Source organism: Scomber scombrus, chromosome 6, assembly GCF_963691925.1.
Source record: "Scomber scombrus chromosome 6, fScoSco1.1, whole genome shotgun sequence".
Classification (NCBI taxonomy): Eukaryota; Metazoa; Chordata; class Actinopteri; order Scombriformes; family Scombridae; genus Scomber; species Scomber scombrus.
In genome coordinates this window covers 1,596,884-1,624,553 of record NC_084975.1, presented here as the reverse complement: position 1 = coordinate 1,624,553, position 27,670 = coordinate 1,596,884, and the positions used below count along the sequence as shown (strand labels likewise).

The following is a 27,670-nucleotide window of genomic DNA, read 5'->3' as shown; positions in this document are numbered from 1 at the left end:
CTGTAAAGGAGGATGGGGGGGGGGTGAAGGGTTAGGGTTAGGAAGAATGAAGGAAAGGAGGGAGGGAGGAAGGGAGGAAGAAGGAAGGAGGGGGAGGAAGGAAGGAAGGATGGAAGCAGGAAGTAAAGGAGGAAGGAAGGAAGAAGGAAGGAAGGAAAGGAGGGAGGAAGGAAGGAAGAATGAAGGAAAGGAGGGAGGAAGGATGGAAGTGAGGAAGAAGGAAGGAAGGAAAGGAGGGAGGAAGGATGGAAGAAGGAAGTAAAGGAGGGAGGGAGGAAGGAAGGAAGAAGGAAGGAAAGGAAGAAGGGAAGGATGGAAGGGAGGAAAAAGGAGGGAGGAAGGAAGGAAGAAGGAAGTAAAGGAGGGAGGGAGGAAGGAAGGAAGAAGGATTGGAAGGGAGGAAAAAGGAAGGAAGGAGTGAGAGTGAGACTCACGCTGGTCCTGAAGTTGGAGGTGTACAGTTCTGGGTGGTGTTCATACTCGAAGGGGTCGTAAACGCCATCGCTCTTCCTGATCAGGTGGTGATGTCGGCTCAGAACGGTGGCGTACACTTTGGTCATATCTGATAAAACAACATTATACTTTAATTATTCACCTGAAAGCACGAGAGAAGTACCTCAAACTGTACTACAGTAAAGTATAAGTACCTCAAACTGTACTACAGTAAAGTACAAGTACTTCAAACTGTACTACAGTAAAGTACAAGTACCTCAAACTGTACTACAGTAAAGTACAAGTACCTCTAACTGTACTACAGTAAAGTACAAGTACCTCAACCTGTACTACAGTAAAGTACAAGTACCTCTAACTGTACTACAGTAAAGTACAAGTACCTCAAACTGTACTGCAGTAAAGTACAAGTACCTCAAACTGTACTGCAGTAAAGTACAAGTACCTCAAACTGTACTACAGTAAAGTACAAGTACCTCAAACTGTACTGCAGTAAAGTACAAGTACCTCAAACTGTACTACAGTAAAGTATAATATTTCCCTCTGGAGATGTAATAAATTAATTGCAGTACTTGAGTAAATCGAGCTCGAGAGATTTTTTACATTTTACTTGAACTTTTTCTTCTTTGAAAAGTTTGCTTCTGATTTTATTTTAGGTTTAAAAACTAACAATTATTTTCATTACTGATTAATCTGCCAATTACTTACTTTCAATTTTAATCATCAATCTTCAAAATATGTTAAAAAAAAATCATGAAAAACATCTGCTGCCATTCAAAACAGCCCAAAGTAAGTTATCCAGATGTTATTCAACCATCATTAAAAGTCAAAGAAAAGCATAAAAACACAATAATTGGCCATTTTTGCACTTATAAACCCCCCCCCCCCCCCCCCCCCCCCAACTGACATCATACCTCCAGCTTCACAGACATCCTTCAACTCATGAGGTTCAACATATTCAACAGGAAGCTCGTTGATGATGTCTTGGGCTCCCTGCGGAGAACAAAAGAGTCACAAAGAAGACTTAACAGACATCATCTTCTCTTCATGTTGTTCCTCCGTCCAGCCTCAACCAGTCTCAGAGAGCTGAGAGTCTGACCCCGACGTACCTTGGACACGTTTCCGGTTCCGGTGAAACAAAACGTCACGGGGCCGATGGATTTAGGCATGAGGCCCATGGAGATCTCATACCCACAATCCTCACTGCCTGCACGGCCTGGCTCACGTTCCTGTAGTTGTGAGCCATGCCGATGTGCTGCGAGACAGAAAGAGCGGGGGTCAAAATCACATGAGGGAGAGGAGCTGGGTCTCAATTCAGATAAATATAAATATATAAATATATAAATATATAAATATATGTTTGTTTATTAACAGCTAACAGGATCAGGCTGGTGGTTAAATAAGAAAGATAAAACTGTATAATGGTGAGATCAAGTAAATACTACTACTTATGATTCTATGCAGTATGAGGGAAAAGCTGTTAACCTTTCCTGTTAGGAAGGAAGGAAGGGAAAGGAGGGAGGGAGGGAAGGAATGAAAGAAGGAAAGTAGGGAGGAAGAAAGGAAGGAAAGGAGGAAGAAGGAAGGAAAGGAGGGGAGGGAGGAAGAAGGAAGGAAAGGAGAGATGGAGGAAGGAAGGAAGGAAGGAAGGAAGGAAGGAAGGGAGGGAGGGGAAGGAAGGAAGGAAGGGAAGAAGAAGGAGGGAAGGAAGGAAAGAAGAGAGAAAGGAAAGGAAGGAAGGAAGAAGGAAGGAAGGTAAGAAGGAGGGAGGAAGAAGGAAGGAAGGAGGGAGGGAGGGAGAAAGGAAAAGAGGAAGGGACGAAAGAAGGAAGGGAGGAAGGGAGGAAGGTAGGGGGAGGAAAGAAAGAGAGAAGGAGAGAGGAAGGAAGGAAGGAAGGAAGGAAGGAAGGAAGGAAGGAAGGAAGGAAGGAAGGGAGGAAAGGAGGAACAGTCAAAAACAGACGGGGTCAATTTGACCCGGGTACGAGACGACAGGAAGGTTAAAGCAGAATGAGTTATCTTACCATGAAGGGAGTGTGATGTCCTAACGCCAGGTAACGCAGACCCAGTCCATGCAGGATATTTAATCATTCCTACAAAACAAACATATACAGTCAATGAATCATCATTATGATCTACTACTTAGACATGAACCAATGCAAACAGAAGAGAGACTGCTGTTGACCTTTGACTTTGAGCAGCACAGAACTAATGTGTCAGGTCATATTTGTTCTGTGATTACTTTATAAAAACAAATAAAAGTTGCTCAGAGTGATAAAAACATTGATTTTGATGCAGCAGTTTGTCGTCATGTTGACACAAGTCTGACTCAACTGTCGCCTGATCGGACGGCAAAGGTCCAGCTGACACGTTTCAACACATCTCATGTTGGTTTAATGGCTCAACTATCAGGTACTTGATCTTTAGGGTTACTGTAGTTTCTCCACAGCAACAAAAACTTTTAACATCGTACCTGCAACACCGGCCCACTGGCCAAACGCTACGATCCGGTAGCCGTTAGCGTCGACCATCTTCTCATAATCAATCAGACGAACCTCCTGAGAACAGAACACATGAGAGAAAAGTCAAACACCCAGAAAAAGAGCTGCAACTGTTTTATTGTGTTTAAAGCTGATATGGTGATAGTCTTCTGGAGTCAAAGCAGCTTCTTCTATTCTAACCATAGACTGTATATATGATGGACGTAACAGCCGTGACGTCACCCATTGGTTTGTGGACTGCTGCTCGGAGGCCAATAGTATCGGATCTGAGCAGCGCCATCTTGAACATTTCAGGTGCATGCTGGGAAAAATAAAACAGGGATTCTACTTATATGGGCATCAGGAGGAGCATGAGGCGCCCTCCTGAACCTGTGAACCAATCAACCTGTCAATCACCACGTAGCCACGCCCTAATGCATACCCTGCTTTATCGTCACATATAAAATCAGGGAGGCCAAAATGTCCCAAATGAACATCATACTGCATTGAAGAAGGCTTTAAACTAGCGATTGAGACCATAAACACATTTTGAAAACGTTTACTGAGGTTAGAAATCAAGTGAGAAGTTGGTGAATTCTCCATTGACTTGTATAGAGACGGAAGTCCTTTTGACACCAAAACGGTCGCCCCCTGGTGGCCTTTTGATAGAATGCAGTTTTAAGTTACTTCCTGGTTGGCCTCATTTCAGAGGACCGGAACTCCCCGCCTGATTCTAACTGTAAGTAGTGCCCTACCAACTTTATATATGAGTAAACTATGTGCTTACCTTCTTCAGCAGGTCCTCCAGAAGGCCCATGTTGGCCTCCTGAGCCTTGATGGTGTGGGAAAAGAAGGCGTAGGTCTTCTTGGGAATGATCTTCTCCTCAGGCATCCTCTTCACCCCGATGATCAGAGAAGCCTCTGAGATGTCCTCCTGAACGACGGCCCCCGCTTTCATGTAATACTGAAACCAAAGCACACGCCGAGTTAAACAGCTGGCAGAAGAACTCACACTGTAACAGCTACAACTATTAGTCTGGTTAACTGATTAGTTTTTATACTAATCAATCGTTTGAGTCAAGAGAAAATGCCAAAATTCTCTGGTTCCAGCTTCTTAACCTTTGTGTCGTCCTCCCGGGTCAAATTGACCCCGTCTGTTTTGACTGTTCCTTGTTTCCTTCCTTCCGTCCTTCCTCCTTCCTTCTCCTTCTATCTTTCTTTCCTTCCTCTCTCTTTCCTCCCTTCCTTCTTTCCTTCTTCCATCGCCCTTTCTTCCTCCCTCCCTCCTTCCTTCCTCCCTCCCTTCCTCTGTCCTTCTTTCCTTCCTTCCTCCCTTCTTCCTTCCTTCCTTCCTCCCTCCTACCTTCCTTCTTTCCTCCATCCTTCCTTCTTTCCTTTCCTCCATTCCTTCCTCCTTCTTTCCTCCCTTCCTTCCTTCCGCCACTCCCACAGCGTTTGGGAGCAGAGAAATAGGCAGACTTTTACACAACTTTGAAGCCTAATTTCATATATTTGCCGATTTTTTTAATCATTCAAATTTTGCAGGGTGGTTAACAACACACTTTTCTGTGGTATGTCAAACTCAGAACACATATTTATTCTTACTTTACACGGACTTTAACAACTCATCAATTCAACAAGAAGATAATCAATCAACCAGTTTTTTCCCAGAATCCCTTGCTTTACCTTCTCGTGGATCGCTCTGCGGTTGGAGGGTTGGACCAGGACTTTGACGCCGGCATGGGTGAGTTCTTTGACGTGGCGCGGAGCCAGCGGCGCTCTCCTCTCCCAGGGGTTGATGTCCTCACGGCGGATGGCTATGACGGCCTTGTGGTGGCCATGGCGACGCTGGCCTGCGAGGCAGCAAGGCGTCCTCTTACCTTGACGACTGAGGAGTCGGAACATGACTTCACCGCCCTGCTCGGGACAAAGAGACGGAGCCACAGATTGCTGACTACAACGTTTATCTCAGATATGACTCGTGACATTCAGGGACAGACTAGGGCTGCTCAATTAATCGCAATTTGATCGTGATCATGATTTAAGGGCCAAACGATCTCAAAACTAATAAAATCGGGGGGAAACGATTTTTAATAATAATAATAATAATGAGATAGCGCTCAATAACAAAGGTTTTATTTTGAAAAGCTTAAACAGGAAGCCGCCGCAGCTCCGTTAGTTTGACAGAAGCTGAAATAAAAGAGAACATTTTCCAGCCTGCGTCAGACGATGCTGAGTTTACTCACTGATTATTAAAAACCAGGATGTGGTGCGTGACCTATCATCATCTTAACCTCTCTTCTTTTCCTTCCTTCCTTCCTTCCTCTCCTTCCTTCCTTCCTTCTCCTCCTTCTTTTCCTTTCTTCCTTCCTTCTCCTCCTTCCTTCCATCTTTCTTTCCTCCCTTCCTTATTTCCCTCCTTCCTTCCTTTCTTCTTTTCCTTCCTTCCTTTCTTCCTTCTTTTCCTTCCTTCCTTCCTTCTTTTCCTTCCTTCCTTTCATCTCTTCTTTCCTCTCTTCTTTTCCTTCCTTCCTTCCTTTCTGCCTTGCCTTATAGTTATTTAACGCTGGACCTAGTTATTCAGAAGCTGAAACACACGACGAAATGTTTTAACTTTAAATAAAAGTGCAGAGTTTCCAGCCTGCGTCAGACGATGCTGAGTTAAGCGGCAGATAAAAGGCTGCTGGGAGAGAACATTAATTAACCCGAATGGACGAGAAATGTCCAATAAATGCAGCATCTTTCTAAAGTTAAAAAAAAATCGTTTTAATAATCGTGATTATAAATTTGACCCAAATAATCGTGAGTATGATTTTTTCCATAATTGAGCAGCCTTAGGACAGACACACACTTGACAAAATCTAAATGGAAATACAGTTCAAAGAAACACCCAATGTCTAAGTATTAGTGTGTGTGACCCTCTGAGAAGTCACAGCAACATATGATTGAGAGGTCAGAGGTCAGGTGGAGTTTGCTGCTGGGAGAGAGCTGCTGATAAACAGGTGGTTCAGACAGAGTGAAATAAACCCTCTGATGAGACAGAACTGCAGAAACATGACAGCACAACACACTGCTGAACACTCAAGAGATAACATGACTATCAGAGCAACATCATGAGGAGCAGGACCAATACTCAACTACCTGGAATCTGGTTCTTTACATAATCTGAACCTTTAGGAACCTTGTTGAGTTTTTGAGGCCATGACTGAAATCACTATATCTATATCTCTATTTACTACACAGTGCTTTACATTTACACTTCGCCATTTTATTTGAGTCTGAATGCTGAGAGTTTAACCTTCGTGTCGTCCTCCCGGGTCAAATTGACCCCGTCTGTTTTGACTGTTCCTTCTTTCCTTCCTCCATCCCCCTTTCTTCCTTCCTTCTGTCCTTCTTTCCTTCCTTCCTCTTTTCCTTTCTCCCTCCCTCCCTCTTTCCTACTTTCCTCCCTCCTTCCTACCTCCCTTCCTTCTTTCTTTCCTCCGTCCTTCTTTCCTTCCTTCTTTCCTCTGTCCTTCCTTCCTTCTTTGTTTCCTTCTTCCTCCCTTCATTCCTCCTTTCCTTCCTTCTTCCTCCTTTCCTTCCTTCCTCCCTCCTTTCCATCCTTCTTCCTTCCTCCCTCCCTCCTTTCCTTCCTTCTTCCTCCCTTCATTCCTTCCTTCTTCCTTCCTCCCTTCATTCTTCCTCCCTTCATTCCTCCTTTCTTCCCTCCCTCCTTTCCTTCCTTCTTCCTCCCTTCATTCCTCCTTTCCTTCCTTCTTCCTACCTCCCTTCCTTCCTTCCTCCCCTCGAGGACAACAGGAGGGTTAAAACACTACTTGTGACCCGTTTCTAAAGCTTTAAATGTGTTTCCTGAGGTGAAAAGGAAAGCGAGGGACTGTTGTAGGACAGACAACAATGGAAGAAGTGAAGCTGACATTTGTATTGATTTTCTTTTATGTTTGCATCGACATACAAGGCAATACAAAGAGAAGGCACACTAAACCTAAATCTGCTGTGACTGATGAAGAATGGATGTTAAATGTGTAGAATCAGTTAAGTTTCCTGGTAAATTAGCCATGTTTGATGGGCAAGGATGAGACTCTCTTTACTCGTCACATTGATCAGATTCAAACAAGACAAGACTTTGTGATGCGTAACACATCTAACTACTAAAGCAGGACTCTTCATTACACAGAACTACTCTCCAGAGACTCAAAACCTGACACTGTTATAAGTCTTTGTGTCTGTTTCTAATCAAACTAACATGACCAAACTCTTCATAATAAAGGAACATGTGACCCAGTAGCAGCTGTGAGACTCACTGATGTGTTTTTAAGGACAACAACAGAGTAATAAGATCTATCAGACTGTGGATACTTTCTATTTGAGCTCCACTCAGGCAGCGTATACATGCACAATGACAATAAACTATTCTATGCAAATAATAATACATGTTAGTAGATCAGTTCATTGTTGGTTTGGATCCAAACATGAAGAATGGATGTTAAACTTGTAGAATCGTTGAGTTTCCTGGTAAATTAGCCATGTTTGATGAGCAAGGATGCGACTCTCTTTATATTAAACAATCAACATTTCGTCACATTGATCAGATTCAAACAAGACAAGACTTTGTGATGCGTAACACAACTAACTACTAAAGCAGACTCTTCCTTACACAGAACTACTCTCCAGAGACTCAAAACCTAGGGCTGGGCGATTATGGCAAAAATCTAAATCACGATTAATTGAACTTTTAACCTGGATTACGATTAATGAACGATTATGTGTTTTCAGTTTCTTTTGTTGTGTGTTTTACACTGCTGCCCTCACACTATATTTTGTGATATTCCTTCCATCCTTACTTCCATCTGTCCTTCCTTCCTTCCCTCCCTCCTTCCTTCCTTTCTTCCATTTGTCCTTCCTTCTTTCCATCTGTCCTTCCTTCCTTCCTTCCATCTGTCCTTCCTTCTTTCCTTCTGTCCTTACTTCCTTCCTTCCATCTGTCCTTACTTCCTTCCTTCCTTCCATCTGTCCTTCCTTCCTTCCTTCCTTCCCTCCTTCCTTCCTTTCTTCCATTTGTCCTTCCTTCTTTCCATCTGTCCTTCCTTCCTTCCTTCCATCTGTCCTTCCTTCTTTCCTTCTGTCCTTACTTCCTTCCTTCCATCTGTCCTTACTTCCTTCCTTCCTTCCATCTGTCCTTCCTTCCTTCCTTCCTTCCTTCCTTCTTTCCTTCCTTCCATCTGTCTTTCTATCTGTCTTTCCTTCATTCCTTCCATCTGTCCTTCCTTCCATCTGTCCTTCCTTCCTTCTGTCCTTACTTCCTTCCTTCCATCTGTCCTTTCATCCTTCCTTCTTTCCTTCCTTCCTTCCTTCCTTCCTTCCTACCTAGCCCTACTCCTAATCATTATTTGGGGATGAAAGTTTTCTGGCTGTTGAAGCAACTCTACAAAAGTGATCAATCACTGGCTGTCATGGCAACAGTGAACATCACGATTAATTGACATGAGGAAGATTAAGTCCATTAGAGTTTCTAAATGTCGGTTTCCATTATTTTCGATTAATTGCCCAACCCTATCAAAACCTGACACTGTTATGAGTCTTTGTGTCTGTTTCTAATCAAACTAACATGACCCAACTCTTCATAATAAAGGAACATGTCTCTGATGTCTCTCTCTCAAGGTAGCTGCTGTGTTTTTGTTTTGTCTTCTTATAGTTTTGGTTCCCGTTGTTCTTGGCAGAGGGAACAGATGGGTGACTCAGGAAATAAAATAAGTAAGAGAGAAGCTGACTAGACAAGACAAAGTCCACCTGCTCTAAAAAAAAAGTTGTCTGCTGTCCAAGAAAAGGTTGAAATTGTCAATAAAGTGCAGTGATTGTGTTCAGTGCCAACAGTCTGCTGAGTCTCTCCACTCCTCTTCTGACTGGAGTTAGACGCCCACTGATGAACACCTCAGCATTCACAGACCTGGCTGTGTTCAACAGATCAATAAAGTCTCATTTCAGCACTTCTGACTGTTTCACAACATCATCGGCCTCTATGTGGACTGTGATTGTTTTCACATCCTTGGGACTGATGAATGTTTTGCCGTTCTTGCTGCAAATACTTCTAACGTCTCTAAACCATAGACTGTATATATAATGGACGTAACATCCGTGACGTCACCCATTGGTTTGTGGACTGCTGCTCGGAGGCCAATAGTATCGGATCTGAGCAGCGCCATCTTGAAAATTTCAGGTGCATGCTGGGAAAAATAAAAACAGGGATTCTACTTATATGGGCATCAGGAGGAGCATGAGGCGCCCTCCTGAACCTGTGAACCAATCAACCTGTCAATCACCACGTAGCCACGCCCTAATGCATACCCTGCTTTATCGTCACATATAAAATCAGGGAGGCCAAAATGTCCCAAATGAACATCATACTGCATTGAAGAAGGCTTTAAACTAGCGATTGAGACCATAAACACATTTTGAAAACGTTTACTGAGGTTAGAAATCAAGTGAGAAGTTGGTGAATTCTCCATTGACTTGTATAGAGACGGAAGTCCTTTTGACACCAAAACGGTCGCCCCCTGGTGGCCTTTTGATAGAATGCAGTTTTAAGTTACTTCCTGGTTGGCCTCATTTAGAGGACCAGAACTCCCCGTCTGGTATAAATAAGCTGTTAAAGTAGACAATGACTCTCACATGGAGCTGTCCGCCATTGTGGTTGTGTGTCTTCTTCTTCTTCCTCTTCTAGTGTCACCATCTCTTCTGTCAGCATATAAAACGTTTTCTACTTTAGATCATTTTCATCACGCCGATGTTTGTCCAAGTGCTCATTTTTCTGATAAAGTTTGTTTTTAATTAGTTATTTGACGATCGAAAAGGGGATGTGATGTCATGATGTGATGTCATGATTGACAGCCGATCTCAACCCTCCATCAAACAGCAGGTCGGTTGAGGGAAGCGTGTCCCTGCAGGTTGTCACATGGAAAGATGGCCGCTCCCGAAAAGGAGATATTTTGGCTTCACTTTTGCATAGCGGCAGCAAGTGGAGACATGTCCGTATTCATACACAATCAATCATCTACACAGTCTGTGCTGTAGGAGAGCAGTGTGAAGGTACGTCTAGCATTGCAGCTCCTGGTATAATAATTTAATCAATTTTTGTAATGAGCATCTTTTACCGCTGAGGTTGTTGATGTGCTCACGACTACTTCGACTTATCGTGGGCCAGCGTACAAACAAAGGACTGCTGCTGTAATACAGGAAGTCTGACGCCAGGCCAAGAAATAGTCCAGCACAAAAGAAACATGGCGATATCTTAGGACGCCTGATTTGGAGCCACGACCAATGTCAACAGAGACTCAAATATTTAGCAAACCTATCTCACAACGTAACTACTGCAATGAACAACGCCTACGAACGAACCAATAGGAATGCAGCGTGAAATGATGGACTGATCAATGCAACACTGGTGCTAAACTCAACGACAGAGGCAAAACTAAATGTTTGGGATTCCAACAAAGAAGAAAATCTTGTTGAGTCGTGGGAGCAGAAACCTGTTTGTAATGACGCTGCTGGAGCTCTCTCAGCCTTCAGAAGGATTGATCATCGTACAATCGACATACATCAAACTTAATGTCGAAACCAAGTCCGTTAGATCCATGTCACACAGTGTTAACTCCAGTCAACTTATAAGACTACTGAAAGCTCACAGTCTGCTGACCCTTTGGAGGGGCCCCACCCCTAGGTTGGGAACCACTGGACTAAACTAGCTAACTGTATATAAAGTAGTGTAAACTAGCTCCACCTCCAGCAGCTCCAACAGTAACATGCTGCTCTAACACTGATGCTTCACTATTAATAATCTAATGATGTCATAATAATAATATATCAGTCAGAGGACCAAACCACTACTTTACTGTAATACTGCATACTACATCACTATAATACTGCAGTACTTTTACTGTAATACTGCATACTACATCACTATAATACTGCAGTACTTTACTGTAATACTGCATACTACATCACTCATAATACTGCAGTACTTTTACTGTAATACTGCATACTACATCACTATAATACTGCAGTACTTTTACTGTAATACTGCATACTACATCACTATAATACTGCAGTACTTTTACTGTAATACTGCATACTACATCACTATAATACTGCAGTACTTTTACTGTAATACTGCATACTACATCGCTCATAATACTGCAGTACTTTTACTGTAATACTGCATACTACATCACTCATAATACTGCAGTACTTTTACTTGTTTGCAGTATTTTTATAAAGTTAAAAGCAATAAAACAACTACCAGAGTCTCGTGCGCTACTCTGTTGCATATTTAACCTGCTCTATGGTCACGTGCGTTATTTCCGGTTTACCTGAACACATTAATGATCGACATGCAGATCGATATGGTGCACGTGGACCCACCTTAGTGACCGGGTTGTGATCACCGGCTCGTGCAGAGGAAACGTGGCGACGGCTCACCGACAGCAGTGTCACGCAGAGGTGAGACGGAGCTGCTCCTGTACACACACGCGCACACGGTAAATCACTTCACATCCGGTCACGGTTTCAAAGTAAAACTCATTCTTTCTGGTGATTATTTTATTCTCTTATTTACATAATTTTAAATAAACTGGTTGAACTGATTTTTTTGTCTGTGAATCTAATTTTATTGTAGTTTTATTGTTTTTGTTGTTTTTCAGTATTTTTCATTTTTCTCATTTTATTCTATTTTTATTTAGTGTTAATTTTACTTGGCTTAGCTTTATTATACAAATATTATATCAATATCGTGATATGACACTAGATAGACTTAGATATTGGATATTATTATTATATTAATATATATAAGTGTTGTCTTTGACTGGTTTTAAAAGCTGCATTACAGTAAAATTATGTAATATTCTGAATTTACACACTGTTTTATTATTCTGTTATTTGCCTTTAACCCACTAACATTACTGAAGATTATTTATCCAGAATCTCATTGTGTAAATATTTTTGTGAAGCACCAATAGTCATCCATACAATAATGTTTGCAATATCAATATCACGGTATTTGTTTAAAGAGACTTAAATAATGACTCAAAAATTAATCCATTATCAAAATAATTGGTAATTCATGTAATTGTTTGCAAATAAATCAATTAATTGACAAACAATATTCAAGTCATGTCATGTATATGGCTTATGTAGGCTACTGTAATAAATGTAATGTAAAGAACCTTTAAATGTGATTCATTTTATTTTATAGTTTTATAGTTTTTTATATAAAATTTTCATGTCAAAGTTATTTATCTTTTCATGTTCCTCTTCAGACTGAGAGTTAGAACAATTGTTTTTTATTTATAATGTCCAAATTCTCACATTCCAGTTTCTTAAATGTGAATATATTCTGGTTTCTTTTATTTCTTTATGACAGTAAACTGAATATATTTGAGTTGTGGACATTTAAGGATATTATCTTGGACTTTAGAAAACACTGATCAACACTTTTCTGACTTTTTATAGAACCAACAACTAATGATAATAATCCCTGATCTTATTTGTCCACTGTCCTCACATTAAACTTCAACAGGTACCTTTTTACTCTTTTATTCTGAAGGTAACACCACTAGTTTTCCGGTCATGTTAGAAGAACGAGCGCTGGAGAGGCGTGTTTGATTTAATACACAGTAAATCCTGTGTGGGCGGTGTCAGCACTGTGTGGACTCATATTTTAAGACTCACGTTAAAAGATACACATTTATTATTTAACCTGAAGATAAAAACAGTCAGAATCTGAAATGATAACTTCTTGCAGTGCAGCCGGGCGGAGCTACGTGGATGTCACCGCCCGCCGGAGACGTTGACGTATAATTAACCGAGCGCCGGTCTGCCTACCAATCAGCGTGCAGAGCTGAGGATCTGCCTCCTGCTGTCTGTCGCACTGTGATGACCAGCAGCTGCCAACTAAAGCAAAACTCTGCACAACTTATTATATTAAATGAATGAAGTATTTAAAGTTTTAACTCATTTATAGACAAGAAGAAGATGTGCAATTATAGTTAGAATAAACCTGCAAGTTTTAATCTTTTAAAATGTGTCATTATTATTTACAGACACTCAAGAAAGAAAAGAAAGAAAGAAAGAAAGAAAGAAAGGAAGGAAGGAAGGAAGGAAGGAAGGAAGAAAGGAAGGAAGAAAGAAAGAAAGAAAGAAAGAAAGAGAGAGAGAAAGAAAGAAAGAAAGAAAGAAAGAAAGAAAGAAAGGAAGAAAGAAAAGGAAGGAAAGGAAGAAAGAAAGGAAGAAAGAAAGAAAGAAAGGAAGGACTTCTTTCCTCTTTTCCTCCCTTCCTTACTCCTTACTCCTTTCCTTCCTTCCTTCCTCCCTCCCTCCTTACTCCTTTCCTTCCTTCTTTCCTTCCTTCCTACCCCCTTTCCTTCCTCCCTTCCTTCTCTCCTTACTTCCTTCTTCTTTTCCTCCCTCCCTCCTTACTCCTTTCCTTCCTTCTTTCCTTCCTTCCTACCCCCTTTCCTTCCTCCCTTCCTTATCTCCTTACTTCCTTCTTCTTTTCCTCCTTACTCCTTTCCTTCCTTCCTTCCTCCTTTCCTCCCTCCCTCCCTCCTTACTCATTTCCTTCCTTCCTTCCTTCCTTCCTTACTTCTTTCCTCTTTTCCTCCCTCCCTCCTTACTCCTTTCCTTCCTTCCTTCATTCCTCCCTCCCTCCTTACTCCTTTCCTTCCTTCTTTCCTTCCTTCCTTCCCCCTTTCCTTCTTCCCTTCCTTCTCTCCTTACTTCCTTCTTCTTTTCCTCCTTACTCCTTTCCTTTCCTTCCTTCTTCCTTTCCTTCCCCCCTCCCTCCTTACTCATTTCCTTCCTTCCTTCCTTCCTTACTTACTTCTTTCCTCTTTTCCTCCCTCCCTCCCTCCTTACTCCTTTCCTTCCTTCCTTCCTCCCTCCCGTCCTCCTTACTCCTTTCCTTCCTTCTTTCCTTCCTTCCTTCCCCCTTTCCTTCTTCCCTTCCTTCTTTCCTTACTTCCCTTCTTCTTTTCCTCCTTACTCCTTTCCTTCCTTCTTCCTTTCCTCCCTCCCTCCCTCCTTACTCATTTCCTTCCTTCCTTCTTTCCTCTTCTCCTCCCTCCCTCCCTCCTTACTCCTTTCCTTCCTTCCTTCCTTCCTTCCTCCCTCCTTACTCCTTTCCTTCCTTCTTTCCTTCCTTGCTACCCCCTTTCCTTCCTCCCTTCCTTCTCTCCTTACTTCCTTCTTCTTTTCCTCCTTACTCCTTTCCTTCCTTCCTTCTTCCTTTCCTCCCTCCCTCCCTCCCTCCCTCCTTACTCATTTCCTTCCTTCCTTCCTTCCTTCCTTCCTTCCTTCCTTCCTACCTTCCTCCCTTCCTCATCCCTTCCTCCTGTCCTTCCTTGACCTGAGGACAACAGGAGGGTTAATTATAAATACTGTAAATAATGTGAAGAGGTAGTGAGCACACACAGTTGATTTTATTTATTATGTATTCTTGTTAAGCAGCAAGAGGCCCAAAAAAAAACTAACTTTCACCGTGACAAGATTTTTTTTTTTTAATATACCGTAGTCTTCAGTTGAGCTCTTCTCTTTAAGTTATAACAGTGGTACAATTTAAAATAAATATCATAAAACACTTTGTTTTTTTACAATAATCCTGAGATTGAAATCAAAAATAACAACAGACAGACTGACGGAGCTCGTCGACCAATCAGGACCAGAGATGCAGAAGGGGAGGAGTCACATGACCAACGGTTCATCAGCAACAAGTTACAGCTGAGATCAGAGCTGGAAAGTAACTAAGTACATTTACTCACAGTACTTTACTGTAGTACAGTTTGAGGTACTTGTACTTTACTGTAGTACAGTTAAGGTACTTGTACTTTACTGTAGTACAGTTAAGGTACTTGTACTTTACTGTAGTACAGTTTGAGGTACTTGTACTTTACTGTAGTACAGTTTGAGGTACTTGTACTTTACTGTAGTACAGTTTGAAGTACTTGTACTTTACTGTAGTACAGTTTGAAGTACTTGTACTTTACTGTAGTACAGTTTGAAGTACTTGTACTTTAGTGCAGTACAGTCTGAAATACTTCTACTTTACTGTAGTACAGTTTGAGGTACTTGTACTTTACTGTAGTACAGTTTGAGGTACTTGTACTTTACTGTAGTACAGTTTGAGGTTCTTGTACTTTACTGCAGTACAGTTTGAAGTACTTGTACCTTACTGTAGTACAGTTTGAAGTACTTGTACTTTACTGTAGTACAGTCAGAGGTACTTGTACTCTACTGTAGTACAGTTTGAGGTACTTGTACTTTACTGATTATTGAAAGCTGTGAATGTTCATCATAAACATGTTGAAGCACAGGTTGGTATTAATCTATATATTTACTTTTTTTTGCCAACAAATGTAATGAAAAGACCCGAACCATCAATCTCTCTGCTCTTATTATCATTAAATCATCAACAAGTAGCTCCCAAATCTATTGTTCAGAGTTACTGAATGGTTCTCAAACAGGAGGAAATAGTGCATTTTTGTTGGGGGACTACTTTCAGCGGCGGATGAATCTACATTTAGTGCTATTGTGAGTATTTCTGAGTATTTCTGGCAGTGTGTGTGGAGCTCTACGGCTCAGAGGAATACACACAATACTCAGTTCATTGTTGGTTTGGGTCTAAACATGACATTTGTTGACATTTGTTGACATTTGTTGGTAAAAGTAACGTTTTTTTGGCAGTAAAATCTGTTTTAGTTTCACCTTTAACATCTCTGGTTCGTCAGAGTTCATCAGATCTTCACATCCTGAGATGCAACTGAAAATAAAAAAGAGAGAACTAATAATAATAATAATAATCACCGATGATGATGATGACTAACGATATAATAATCAGCCACCGTTACAATATAATCGACTAATAACCAACGAGAGGAGGTAAAAGTTCGGGTTCAGTTCGTCCTCAGTCCAACAGGAAGTGGGGGGAGGGGGGGGGGGGTCAAAGGTCAGGGGTCTGCAGGGTTAGGAAGCGTCCTCATGGCCTTTTTTTTTTCTTTTCTTTTCTTCTTGTTTTTAGGGTGAAGTTCAGGAGGAAAAGGGTCGAGTTTAAGTTCGGAGCATCATCGGAGAAAATTTGTACAAATGAGGAAAAAAAGGTCCGGAGCAGGTTTGCGTCTTCATGTCAAGTTAAAGAAATTAAAAAATATCTTTTTACTTGAGCAACAATAATTAGGTAATGTGATAAAATACTGTTGGATTTCACAGGTTTGTTTTTAAAGGTAGAAATACTGAAGTCCAGGAAATCAGCCGCGAGGTTCGTTATCCGTCTGAAACTGATCATCGGTGCAGTTTGGTCGTAGTTCGTCCTCCTGGATGATGGATCCTGATGTTGTCATGACGATAAGAGGCGTTAAACTCGTCTCAGGCTCCGAAACGACAGATTTATAATAAAAGAAGTTCATGTAATAAAACTGTAATGTGTGGAGAGGAGGCATGGGCCGGTTACCGGTTTCAAGGTAAACCACGGTATGAAGAAGTCACGGTTTAAGATTGTCCGTCATACCGTTCCTGCGGTATAAGTGTTTTTTTTTTTAATGTGACGTCTCATCAGAGAGAAAGTGGAGGTCCCTCAGGTGGCGTGCAGCTGCCGCGTAAAGTACCCCCCCCCGCACCTCCGGTTGCTGTTACAAACAGGCGGGGAGCTCCGGTCCTCTGAAACGAGGCCAACGCGGAAGTATCTTAAAACTGCATTCTATCAAAAGGCCACCAGGGGGCGACCGTTTTGGTGTCAAAAGGACTTCTGTCTCTATACAAGTCAATGGAGAATTCACCAACTTCTCACTTGATTTCTAACCTCAGTAAACGTTTTCAAAATGTGTTTATGGTCTCAATCGCTAGTTTAAAGCCTTCTTCAATGCAGTATGATGTTCATTTGGGACATTTTGGCCTCCCTGATTTTATATGTGACGATAAAGCAGGGTATGCATTAGGGCGTGGCTACGTGGTGATTGACAGGTTGATTGGTTCACAGGTTCAGGAGGGCGCCTCATGCTCCTCCTGATGCCCATATAAGTAGAATCCCTGTTTTTATTTTTCCCAGCATGCACCTGGAATTTTCAAGATGGCGCTGCTCAGATCCGATACTATTGGCCTCCGAGCAGCAGTCCACAAACCAATGGGTGACGTCACGGATGTTACGTCCATTTTATATACAGTCTATGGTCGTGACTTGAGTTGCAGGTTTAGCCTATACCGTGAAACCGTGAAACCGTGATACTTGTGCCTGAGGTTATCATACCGTCAGAGTCTCATACCGGCCCATGCCTAGTGGAGAGAGAGGAGGAGCAGAGAGGAGACGAATCAGGGATGTAGTGCAATAAAAATGACTTCTGCTGCTTTTTGATTTTCATGATTTTTTGGACCATTTTTCTTAAATTTGTCCCTCTGACTCTACGGCAGTGAAGAAAGTCAACACAGAGGTTTGTTTCAGGTGTTTCAGGAGGTTTATATTGTGGATAAATCACTCCCTTAAATGCTCTAATTCATTCATTTAACCTTCTTGTTTAACCCTCACACACTGTTTTTACTTTAAGCTTCAAATTTGACGAGTGCAGCTGATATATTTCTATTGATTTTAAGAGTTTTAAGAGTTTTTGACCCATATTTATTCATAAAAATCATTTTACATTCTTCATATTTGATATAGTTCATGTGTCTTCGTCCATAAAGGAGAAGAAGAAGAAAGTCTCTCAGCTGTCGACTGATTAGTTGAGCAGTAACTTAACAGTATGTGAGGGTTAAATTAAGCAGCTTAAACCCTTTAAAGGCTTTATCAGTTACATTTAACGTCTCTTTTATGTGTTTTATGTATTTTAAATGACATAAAATCCAGTTTTTGCTCTCAGATGTCGTCAAGAATTTATAATACTGAAGTCATGAGTGCAGATTTATCTCATAACCTTTAATGTGCTGGTATTAAAAAAGGCTTATTCCATCATTTAATTGGTTCATTATATATTCTGTCCTATATAAAAGTCTATAATTCTAAACTGTGTTCAATTTTAAATCAATTTTTCCATTTTTTAACAGCTGTGAGTTTGTTTTAAAAGCTTTTGTAACATTTGCAGACGTCGTTAAACTTCATAAAAAATCTACTTTAGGATTTAAAGAGGATTTAGTGATTCTAGGAACATTTTAACCCTTTACATACTGATCATATTCTGACTCATAATCAGCGTCTACACTAATTCACATTCATAAACTCCCCTTTAGTCATTAATGAAGAGTGTATTATATTTATATATGGGATAAAAAAACATTTAAAATCACTATTTTATGCTCCAGGAGAATATTTAATAGAATATAAAGAACACAGCAACATGTTTGAATGCTGATTTTTAAATTTTGTATTAAAAACTCATCAAATTCTGAAATTTTAATACACGAAAATGTGAAAAAATGTGTATCAGCTGCACCAATGTTTTAAAAATGATGTGTTTTATCTCCATTTTTGTATATTTAGAGTCACATTAGGAAGAATCCACCTAGAGGAAGTGAGTATCAGGTGTTTTTACAGCTCTTAAATGTAAAAAAAAAAAAATGGGTCAAATTAGACCCTGAACAGTATGTAAAGGGTTAAAGGTGTAAATGATCCTTTAAAGGGACCAAAATCCTGTATTTTGGGTAAATGTGTCATCTGAGAGCAGAATTTGGTGATTTTCGGGACACCAATTATTAATTAATTGATTAATTTGAGGGCAGAAGTGACTCATTAATACTTCCAGGTAAGTTTTTGGGTGTTTTTTTGTTGGGAGGAGTTTTAGTAGAGTCTCTCAGGCTTGGTGCTTATAGAGGATTTAGTGATTTTATGCAGTGATTCATGTTTTTAGGAACATTTTAAGGGTGTAAATGATCCTTTAAGGTGACAAAAATCATATATTTAGACAAAATGAAGTGTAAATATGAAGATTTTCAATTGTTTAAACCCATAAAATTTGACGATAAACAGAAGTCAGTGTGTAAATGAGCAGAATTTGGTGATTTTCGGGGCACCAATTAGTAATTAACGAGTTAATTTGAGGGCATAAGTGAGTCATTAATGCTCCATCTTCTCCCTGACAGCTGCAGCAAGACGTCAACCTGCTTTATGACTCAAGAGTTCACTTCCAGGTACGTTTTTTGGTTGTTGGGAGGAGTTGGCAGTCATTAATCAGGTCAAAGGTCAGAGTCTCTCAGGCTTGGTGCTTATAGAGGATTTAGTGATTTTAGAGCAGTGATTCATGTTTTTAGGAACATTTAAAGGGTGTAATGATCCGTTAAGGTGACAAAAATCCTGTATTTAGTGAAAATTAGGTGTAAATATGAAGCTTTTTGATTGTTTAAACCCATAAAATTTGATGATAAACAGAAGTCAGCATGTAATTTGGTGATTTTCGCAGCACAAATGATTAATTAATGAATAAATTAAAGGGCAGAAGTGACTCATTAATGTTCCGTCTTCTCCCTGACAGCTGCAGGGAGACGTCAACCTGCTTCATGACTAAAAAGTTCACTTCCAGGTTTTTCCAAGTTTTTTGGTGTTTTTTTGTTGTTGGGAGGAGTTGGCAGTCATTAATCAGGTCAAAGGTCAGCGTCTCTCAGGCTTGGTGCTTAACGAGGATTTAGTGATTTTAGAGGTTTTTAGGAACATTTTAATGGTGTAAATGATCCTTTAAAGGGGCAAAAATCCTGTATTTAGTGAAAATGAAGTGTAAATATGAAGCTTTTTGATTGTTTAAACCCATAAAATTTGACGATAAACAGAAGTCAGCGTGTAAATGTGTAATCTGAGAGCAGAATTTGGTGATTTTTGGGGTCAATTAAAGGGCAGAAATGACTCATTAATGCTCCGTCTTCTCCCTGACAGCTGCAGGGAGACGTCAACCTGCTTTATGACTCAAAAGTTCACTTCCAGGTAAGTTTTTTGGTTGTTGGGAGGAGTATCGGTAGAGTCTCTCAGGCTTGGTGCTGAGGCGCTGGCGGCGGCGGTGGCGATGGAGGCGACTGCGTGCCGGCCATGTCGTGCAGCTTCCTGATGTGTTTCTTCAGGTCAAAGTTCCTGCAGAAGCCTTTCCCACAGGTGGGGCAGGTGAAGGGCTTCTTGTCGTTGTGCGTGTGCATGTGGAAGGTCAGGTTGTACACCTGGTGGAACGCTTTGCTGCAGATAGAACACTTGAACTGCTTCTCGCCGCTGTGAGTCAGCTTGTGGTTCTTATAGTTTCCTGAAGAGAGAAAGAAGGGAAGAAAGAGAAGAAGAAGAAGAGAGAGAAGAAGAGAAGAAGAGGAAGAAGAAGAAGAGAAAGGATGAGACAAAAATAAAGAAGAAAATCTCTCAGTTTGTTCAGTTTTATAGTAAATAATAAATAAAATGTCTAACTGAGATATTTATCATCATACAGACATTATATTAACTCAACTACTGTATTTAACTACAGTTTGAGGTACTTGTTCTTTACTGTAGTACAGTTTGAGTTATAATTATTGTTATTTTTTAAACCTATAATAGAAACATTTTGTACAAATTTGAACATAAACTATTAAAATCAAACCGTCAAATATTCATCAAGTTGCCTATTTATTTATTTATTTATTTATTTATTTATTTATTTATTTATTTATTTATTTATTATTTATTATTTATTATTTATTATTTATTTATTAAATGTTTTAATATTTATTTAATATTTATTTATTTATTTAATATTTATTTATTTATTTAATATTTATTTATTTATTTATTTATTTGCCACATTTAGCCCACAAACCATTATTTGCACACCACATTCATTTAATCTATTATTGTTATAATAATAATAAAGTGTGTCTAATCTTATTTTATGAGCTGCACACACACACGCACACGCACACACACACACACACACACACACACACACACACACGCACACGCACGCACACACGTAACATTAAGTGAAGATATATATAAACTATTTCTATATATATTATAATGAAGCTTTAACTCATATATAATAACATTCTTTATTTCTCACCTTTCTGATGAAATCCTTTCCCGCAGAACTCGCACACGAACGGTTTGTATCCCGCGTGGATGCGCGTGTGCGTGTTGAGCGTCGAGCTGCGGTTGAACGCTTTCCCGCACTGGTTACACTTGTGAGGTTTTTCCTATAAATAATAATAATAATAATAAATACATTAAATAAAAGAGCGTGACGTCACATTAACACCATCATATTCAATGTTACAGCTCACTGTGACTGCTGGGATTATAAGAGAATTAAAGAGATTATTTTTAGTTTATTTGCAGGATTTAATGTGTTTAATGTTTATTTTTCCTACATATTGTTTAATATAATTCTTCTGTGATTATTAGAGGAATAAAAACAGGTGGTTGTGTATTTAAGGAGAGTGATATTGACCCACAGGAGGAGCTCACACACCACTAACACACTCCTCCTCTCCTCCATCAGAGTCTATTTAATCACTAATAAACAGATATATATGTTTAATTATTACAGTAAACATTTATTATAGAGATGCTTTAATTTAATGTTAATTATCTGGACGTGTTTAGAGTCATTAGCAGCTATTAAACTGTTCATTTAACACATTTAACACACAGTGTGTTTGATCTTATTTAATGTTGTATTATTTAATAATGTGTTTCTATGTTAACAACATAAAGAGCAGCTATTTAAATCACCTTGTAATCATATACAGTGATAATAAAAGAAGTTAAATTTAATCTAATTAAGGATAAAACATAAAAAAATGTTGTTAAATTCTTTTTTTTGGTTCATATTTAACCTAAAAAATCTTAATAAATGAGATTATTCTTTAACATCATTTTAAATATGTGTTTGTAATTTTAAATAAGCTGGTTTTTGTCTGCTTATTTAATTTTATTTTAATTTCTTTAGTATTTATTCTATTTTTATTTAGTGTTAATTTTATTTAACTAAATCTTTATATTTGGGTTTAGTTATATTATTGATTATTATATCAATATCATGATATGAGACTAGATAGATTATTATATTGTGATATAAGTGTTGTTTTAAATGCTGCATTACAGTTAAATGATCTATAATGACGTTTGATTGACACGCGCCCCCTAGCGGCCGAGTGACGTAGGTCAGGTGACGTAACCGTTAGATGACCTGCTTAATTGCCTGATTGTTAATTAGCTGCTAAAAACCTGCAGGAGACGCTGATTGGCTGAGAGGTTTGGAACCTGATGACGTTTAACCCTCATCTCACATTAAACCTGAGACTTTAAACTCAGCTCTGACTTTATTATAATAAACTGTTTTATTGAAATAATAACTGTATAATAACACATTTCATATTTTAAATATAACATAATCCTGTCAGAGATATAAATAAAATGTCCTAAAAGTTAACAGTTATTATATAACAGCTATAAATGAATATTATACATCATGACTTTTATCAGGTTTATTTTATATTGCATTATTTTTCTCTTCTTGTCTTTCTTAAGGGAAATAATATTTTGTTGGAGAATAAAAATGACAATAAAGTAAATGTTGACATGATAGAAGCTGCTGATTTGAAAACATTAATATATAATTTAACACATAAATGAGCTGCAAAGAGTCTCATTTATTATTAATATTTAGAAATGAACAAATAGGCTTTTTATTAACCCAAATTTAAATATAAAGAGACACTAAAACACACTGTACTGTATGATGCTGTCTGCAAAACGTCCTAAAACTTAACATGAAAATGACTAAATTAGTGAAATTTAAGAACCAAATCAAATAAAACCACATTTGTATTTTAGGATTTTAAAACTCAGCTGTTATAATTATGTAAAATATATATATTTATTTATTAAAGCTGAATTTAAAGATGTGTTTGGTCTCATTTATTCATTTCACACAGCTGATCCTCCTCAAACTATTATATAGGGTTAAAATATCACATTATTATTTATTATTATTAGATTATTATTATTATTCTTATTTTAAATTATATGTATAAACTATATTATTTTATTAGTGTCTCAGTTTGTTTAACCAGCTGTTAATTAATGCAGGAATGTGTGAAGATATTTAATTTTTATGGGGAAAATTAAGCATTAATACTGTTATTATTATTATTATTATTATTATTATTATTATATCTTTATTATTACTGTTATTATTAGTATTGCTGTATTATTAATGTTATTACTGTTAATCATCATCTTAAATTAATTCAAATCTCTTAAAAAACGTTTCCTAAAGTAATTTTTTTATATCAACATCACTGATTTAAGAGAAGCTTTAACACAAATATCAGAGATTAATGTTAAATGAATATAAAATGATAGAAATCATATTTATTTTAATTATTTTAAATCATCTTTAAACAGAAATTCTTCCAATAAGAGCATCAATGGTTTTATATTTGACTAACAGCTGTTTTCTTCTTTTTGTTATGAAGAAAAGAACAAAAATAAATAACATATTAATAAATAAACATGAATAAATATAAATGATAATAAAGCCTCATAAAGTTCAGACATTATAAACATTAATTCTTCATGATGGTTAATTTAATTTAACACAGAAATGATCAAAAATGTGATTTAATATCAATATAAAGAGACTATAATGATGATGATGATGATGAAGGTGATGATGATGATGATGATGATGATGATGATGATGATGATGATGATGATGAAGTCTCACCTGAGTGTGGATGATCTTGTGTCTGCAGAGCGTGCTCGCCTGTCTGAATCCTTTCCCGCAAACTTTACACACGAACGGTCGCGCGCCTGTGTGCACGGGCATGTGGCGCGTCAGGTTGTAGTGCGCGTTAAACACCTGAGAACGAAAAAAATCAATATAAATATAAATATAAATATACATAATAATAATAATAATAATAATAATAATAATAATAAATAACAAGAAGAATGTTTATTTAAATAGAATAGAGTCATAATTAAACTTTAAGACATTTTCCTTCCTATGATAATAATAATAATAATAATAATAATAATAATAATAATTATTATTATTATTATTATTATTATAGCATTGAGTGTAATTAAATGTAATCAGTCAGAGAGCATTTAACAATAATAACATGTAAACCTGCACAATTATACCATTTATTATAATAATAATAATAATAATAATAATAATAATAATAATAATAATAATAATAATAATAATAATAATAATAATAATATAAAGATCATTTAGATCAGAAGCAGCGTGAAGATTTAAATTCCGACACAAAGCACAAAGTCCTTTAATGTAGAGTTCATTATAAACCGGGTTTAAATACATATATATAAATTAAAGATGATTTCATTCATATTTTTAAGGTTTTTAATGTTTTATTTTCTCTTTTAAAAAAAAGGGGAAAAAAAGAAGTTCGATGTTTTTTCTCATTAAACAGAATCTCTCTCATTAAAACACGACTACTGATAATAATGATATAAAACCTCAAATAAAAGACTTTAATTATGTAGAAAAACATTTTAACATAATAGAAATAAAACCAAATAAAATACATTTATTTTAATTTAACCTGAAAGTTACACATTTAAAAAAAAGAAACGTTTTATTTTCACGTTCCAATCGAACGTTACGTCATAATTACGTCATAATTATAAGTTGGATAAGCATCATTTCTTTATTTCCCCTTTAAATCAGATTCAGATCGATGTCATGTGTTTTTAATTTGATGACTTTTTAGTTTAATGATCCTAAAAAATAAAAAAAAATCACATCTAACCATTTAAATCAGTTTTTAATCCTCAGAGTTTCATTTATTTCTATTTATAATCTAAATGTTTTTATTTCACCTGCAGAAGAAGAAGAAGAAGCTTTAAATCTTCAGTTTCTCTCTCAGTGAATTAAACTAAACTAAAGTGAACAGCAGATAAAATCATCTTAGGTGTATTTTTCTTCTCATTGTCTCCATGGTTACAGTATTATGTTTTAATCCTTTACAGATTCTACTAATCAAGGCTTTCCTCCTAATACCTGAAACACTAAAACTACGTCATCAGGAGATAAATACACACATATATAAACATGTTTTATACATTAAACAAGCAGGAGAGGAAAATAAGAGTCTTTTTTATTCACTTTAATGTTAATAATTGTCTCATTTTGCGCCTAAAAAGTAAAATATTTCCACTGATTATTTCATTTTTTTGCGTCTTTATTAACCCTGAAACATGCAACATGCACCAGTAGATAAATATATACATAAATGTTTTATATCTTAACCATTAAACAGACAGGAGAGGAAAATAAGAGTCTTTTTATTCACTTTAATGTTACTTATTGTCTCATTTTGCACCTAAAAAGTAATAAAAACATGTTGTATAATTTGTTGTATCTGCACGAGGATACATTACCTTTATTATTAAGGTATAAAACATATATATAATATATTAGATAAGATCAGATATTCCTTTATTAGTCCCACTTTGGGGAAATGTGCATTATTACAGCAGCAATGTGGCATAAAATAGAATATAGGAGCATCAATAATAATAATAATAAGTATAAAAACAATAATAGTAACAATATATAATACAAATAATGTATTATATATGTATCTACTGGTGCATGTTGCCTGTTTAAGGGTTAATATAAAGATATAACTATAATAAAATACAAATTATACAACATGTCTTTATTACTTTTTAGGTGCAAAATGAGACAATTATTAACATTAAAGTGAATAAAAAGACAACATTTCACCTCTTATTTTACTCTACTACTAAAACATGTTTATATATGTGTGTGTGTGTGTATCTACTGGTGCATGTTGCATGTTTAAGGGTTAATATAGAGGCAAAAATATTACTTTTTAGGCGCAAAATTAGACAATAATTAACATTAAAGTGAATAAAAAGAATAATTTTCACATCTTATTTTCCTCTCCTGCTTGTTTTAAGCGTTAATAAAACTAAACTGACATAAAAAAACTTAATAAAATAAAAACTATTGAACATTTCTGTCTTACCTTCCCGCAGACTTCGCACGTGAACACTTTGGGTTTGCTGCCGGGGCACGCGCCGCTGAGCCGGGCCACAGTGGATCCCTTAAAGATCTTGTCAGAGAGGATCTGGTCGCGCTCCTTCATGTAGTGCTGGATCTGGATCTGGCTCTGGGTCAGCTCCTTAAAGGCCCCGCCGACCGGAAACCGATCCCCGCTCTGCTGCTGCACGCCCGGCTTGCTCTTCTCCACGAGGAGAGCCTTGTGCCTCGCGCTCAGCAGGTAGGAGGCCATGGGGTGCAGGTGCAGGCCCGCGGGAGGAGCGCACGAGCCGCCGTCCCCGCTGCAGTTCAGGTAACACACGGTGCCCATGGTGGCGGGAAACGAGGATTGGTTCACGACCCGGGGTCTGAACAGCTTATACTGACCCGGGCTCGAGCTCACAGCGGAGTCCTCGTGCTGCTGCTGCTGCTGCTGGTGGCTCTTATAGTTCAACCCAAAGCCCAAAAAGTCTGCAGGAGTAGCGAGAGAGGAGGCGTCCAGGTGTCCCGCGTCCAGCCCGGTGATGCTGAGCCGGTGCTCGTACCCGAGAGGCAGCAGCGGGATCATGCAGTGCAGCGAGGACGGGCAGTGGTCGGGTTTCCCCACGGGAGCGGGCTGGAGCCAGCTGGGGAGCGGGATCGACCTGGGTTCCGGGGTCCGGGCCATAATCCGGTCGATGGAGAAAGCGAGAGGTTTGGTGGTGGCGGTGCCGCCGCCGGGGGAGAGCATGTCTGAGCCCGCCGGATGGCTCCCAGAAGCCGGTGGGGGGGAGCCGAGGAGCCCCGCTGTGCGCCGGAGAGGAGCGTCCATCACCTCCGCAACAACAACAACAAGCTGCTGGAGGGAAGCCGGGGGTCGGTGTTACTCCTCATCTACCGGGGAACCCCCCCTCTACAATACCACAAAAAACAAAAAAACAAAAAAAAAGAAGAAAAAGAAGAAGCACCGGTTCCCCCCGTTTATTGGCGCCGGTGTCGGACAGTCAGGGCCGGTTGTGAGTCGCTCGATAGCGGCGTGTGGAGAGCCGAGACCTCGCCGATCGTTACCGTCCAGGAGAAGAAGATAATTTGCTCAAAAAATCCTCCTCAGTCGATTCTGTGTCAGAGAGGAGGAGGAAGAGGAAGAAGAGGAGGAAGAGGAGGAGAGGAGGAGGAGGTTGTCCTTTACTTGGCAGGACTCCTGCTCAACTGGAAGGTATTTGGTAAATCCCAGGTCCCCTTGTGGCTTCGCGTGACATCATTTTTTCTTCTTTTTTTCTTTCTCTTTGACGGGGTCACGAGCTGTCAGAGCTTCACTTTTTTTTTTTTTTTTTTTTGGATCTTTGGCTTCTGAAACCTTTTTTTTTTTTTTTTTTTTTGTTACGCACGAGCCTCTCAGTGAAGACACGGAGCTGTCCGCGAGGCTGAACTTAACCCTTAAAACAGGCACGAGGGGAACATGTTTTTTATTTACTTTGATGTTTTTATTTTATCTCATTTTGCAACTAAAAAATAAACATTCCCACAAATTATTTAAAGAATATTTTGTATATTTTGGATTTTTATGAGTTGGGATACATTACCACCTATTATTACGGTATAAAACATATATATATGTGTTTCTCTTGGTGCCTTTTTAAGGGTTAAGACAGAAAACGGAGCAAAATATTAAACAGAAAATGGATTTTGGCGAGTTTTTGGTTTTTTCTTATTTTACGCACAAGATTTTAAGCCGCCGGA

General features: G+C 38.5%; 2 protein-coding genes across 2 annotated transcripts in view; both read right to left on the bottom strand.

Moving 5' to 3' along the window:
* aass (aminoadipate-semialdehyde synthase) overlaps positions 1 to 4,911 on the bottom strand; it is a 35,131-nt gene extending 30,220 nt beyond the window's left edge. Inside the window, 8 exon segments of the mRNA XM_062420503.1 lie at positions 435 to 562; positions 1,365 to 1,443; positions 1,560 to 1,651; positions 1,654 to 1,705; positions 2,475 to 2,543; positions 2,910 to 3,008; positions 3,718 to 3,894; positions 4,617 to 4,911. Of these exon segments, the coding sequence (XP_062276487.1) occupies positions 435 to 562; positions 1,365 to 1,443; positions 1,560 to 1,651; positions 1,654 to 1,705; positions 2,475 to 2,543; positions 2,910 to 3,008; positions 3,718 to 3,894; positions 4,617 to 4,835 (915 nt within the window). The 5' untranslated portion in view covers positions 4,836 to 4,911.
* Positions 4,912 to 19,913: 15,002 nt separating this feature from the next.
* Positions 19,914 to 26,762, bottom strand: fezf1 (FEZ family zinc finger 1). Its single transcript, XM_062420693.1, has 4 exons — positions 25,938 to 26,762; positions 23,636 to 23,770; positions 20,966 to 21,098; positions 19,914 to 20,179 (listed from the first exon to the last, which is right to left on the bottom strand). Exons 1-4 carry the CDS (start codon positions 26,760 to 26,762, stop codon positions 19,914 to 19,916), a joined length of 1,359 nt encoding a protein of 452 aa, XP_062276677.1.
* Between the last annotated feature and the right edge of the window lie 908 nt (positions 26,763 to 27,670).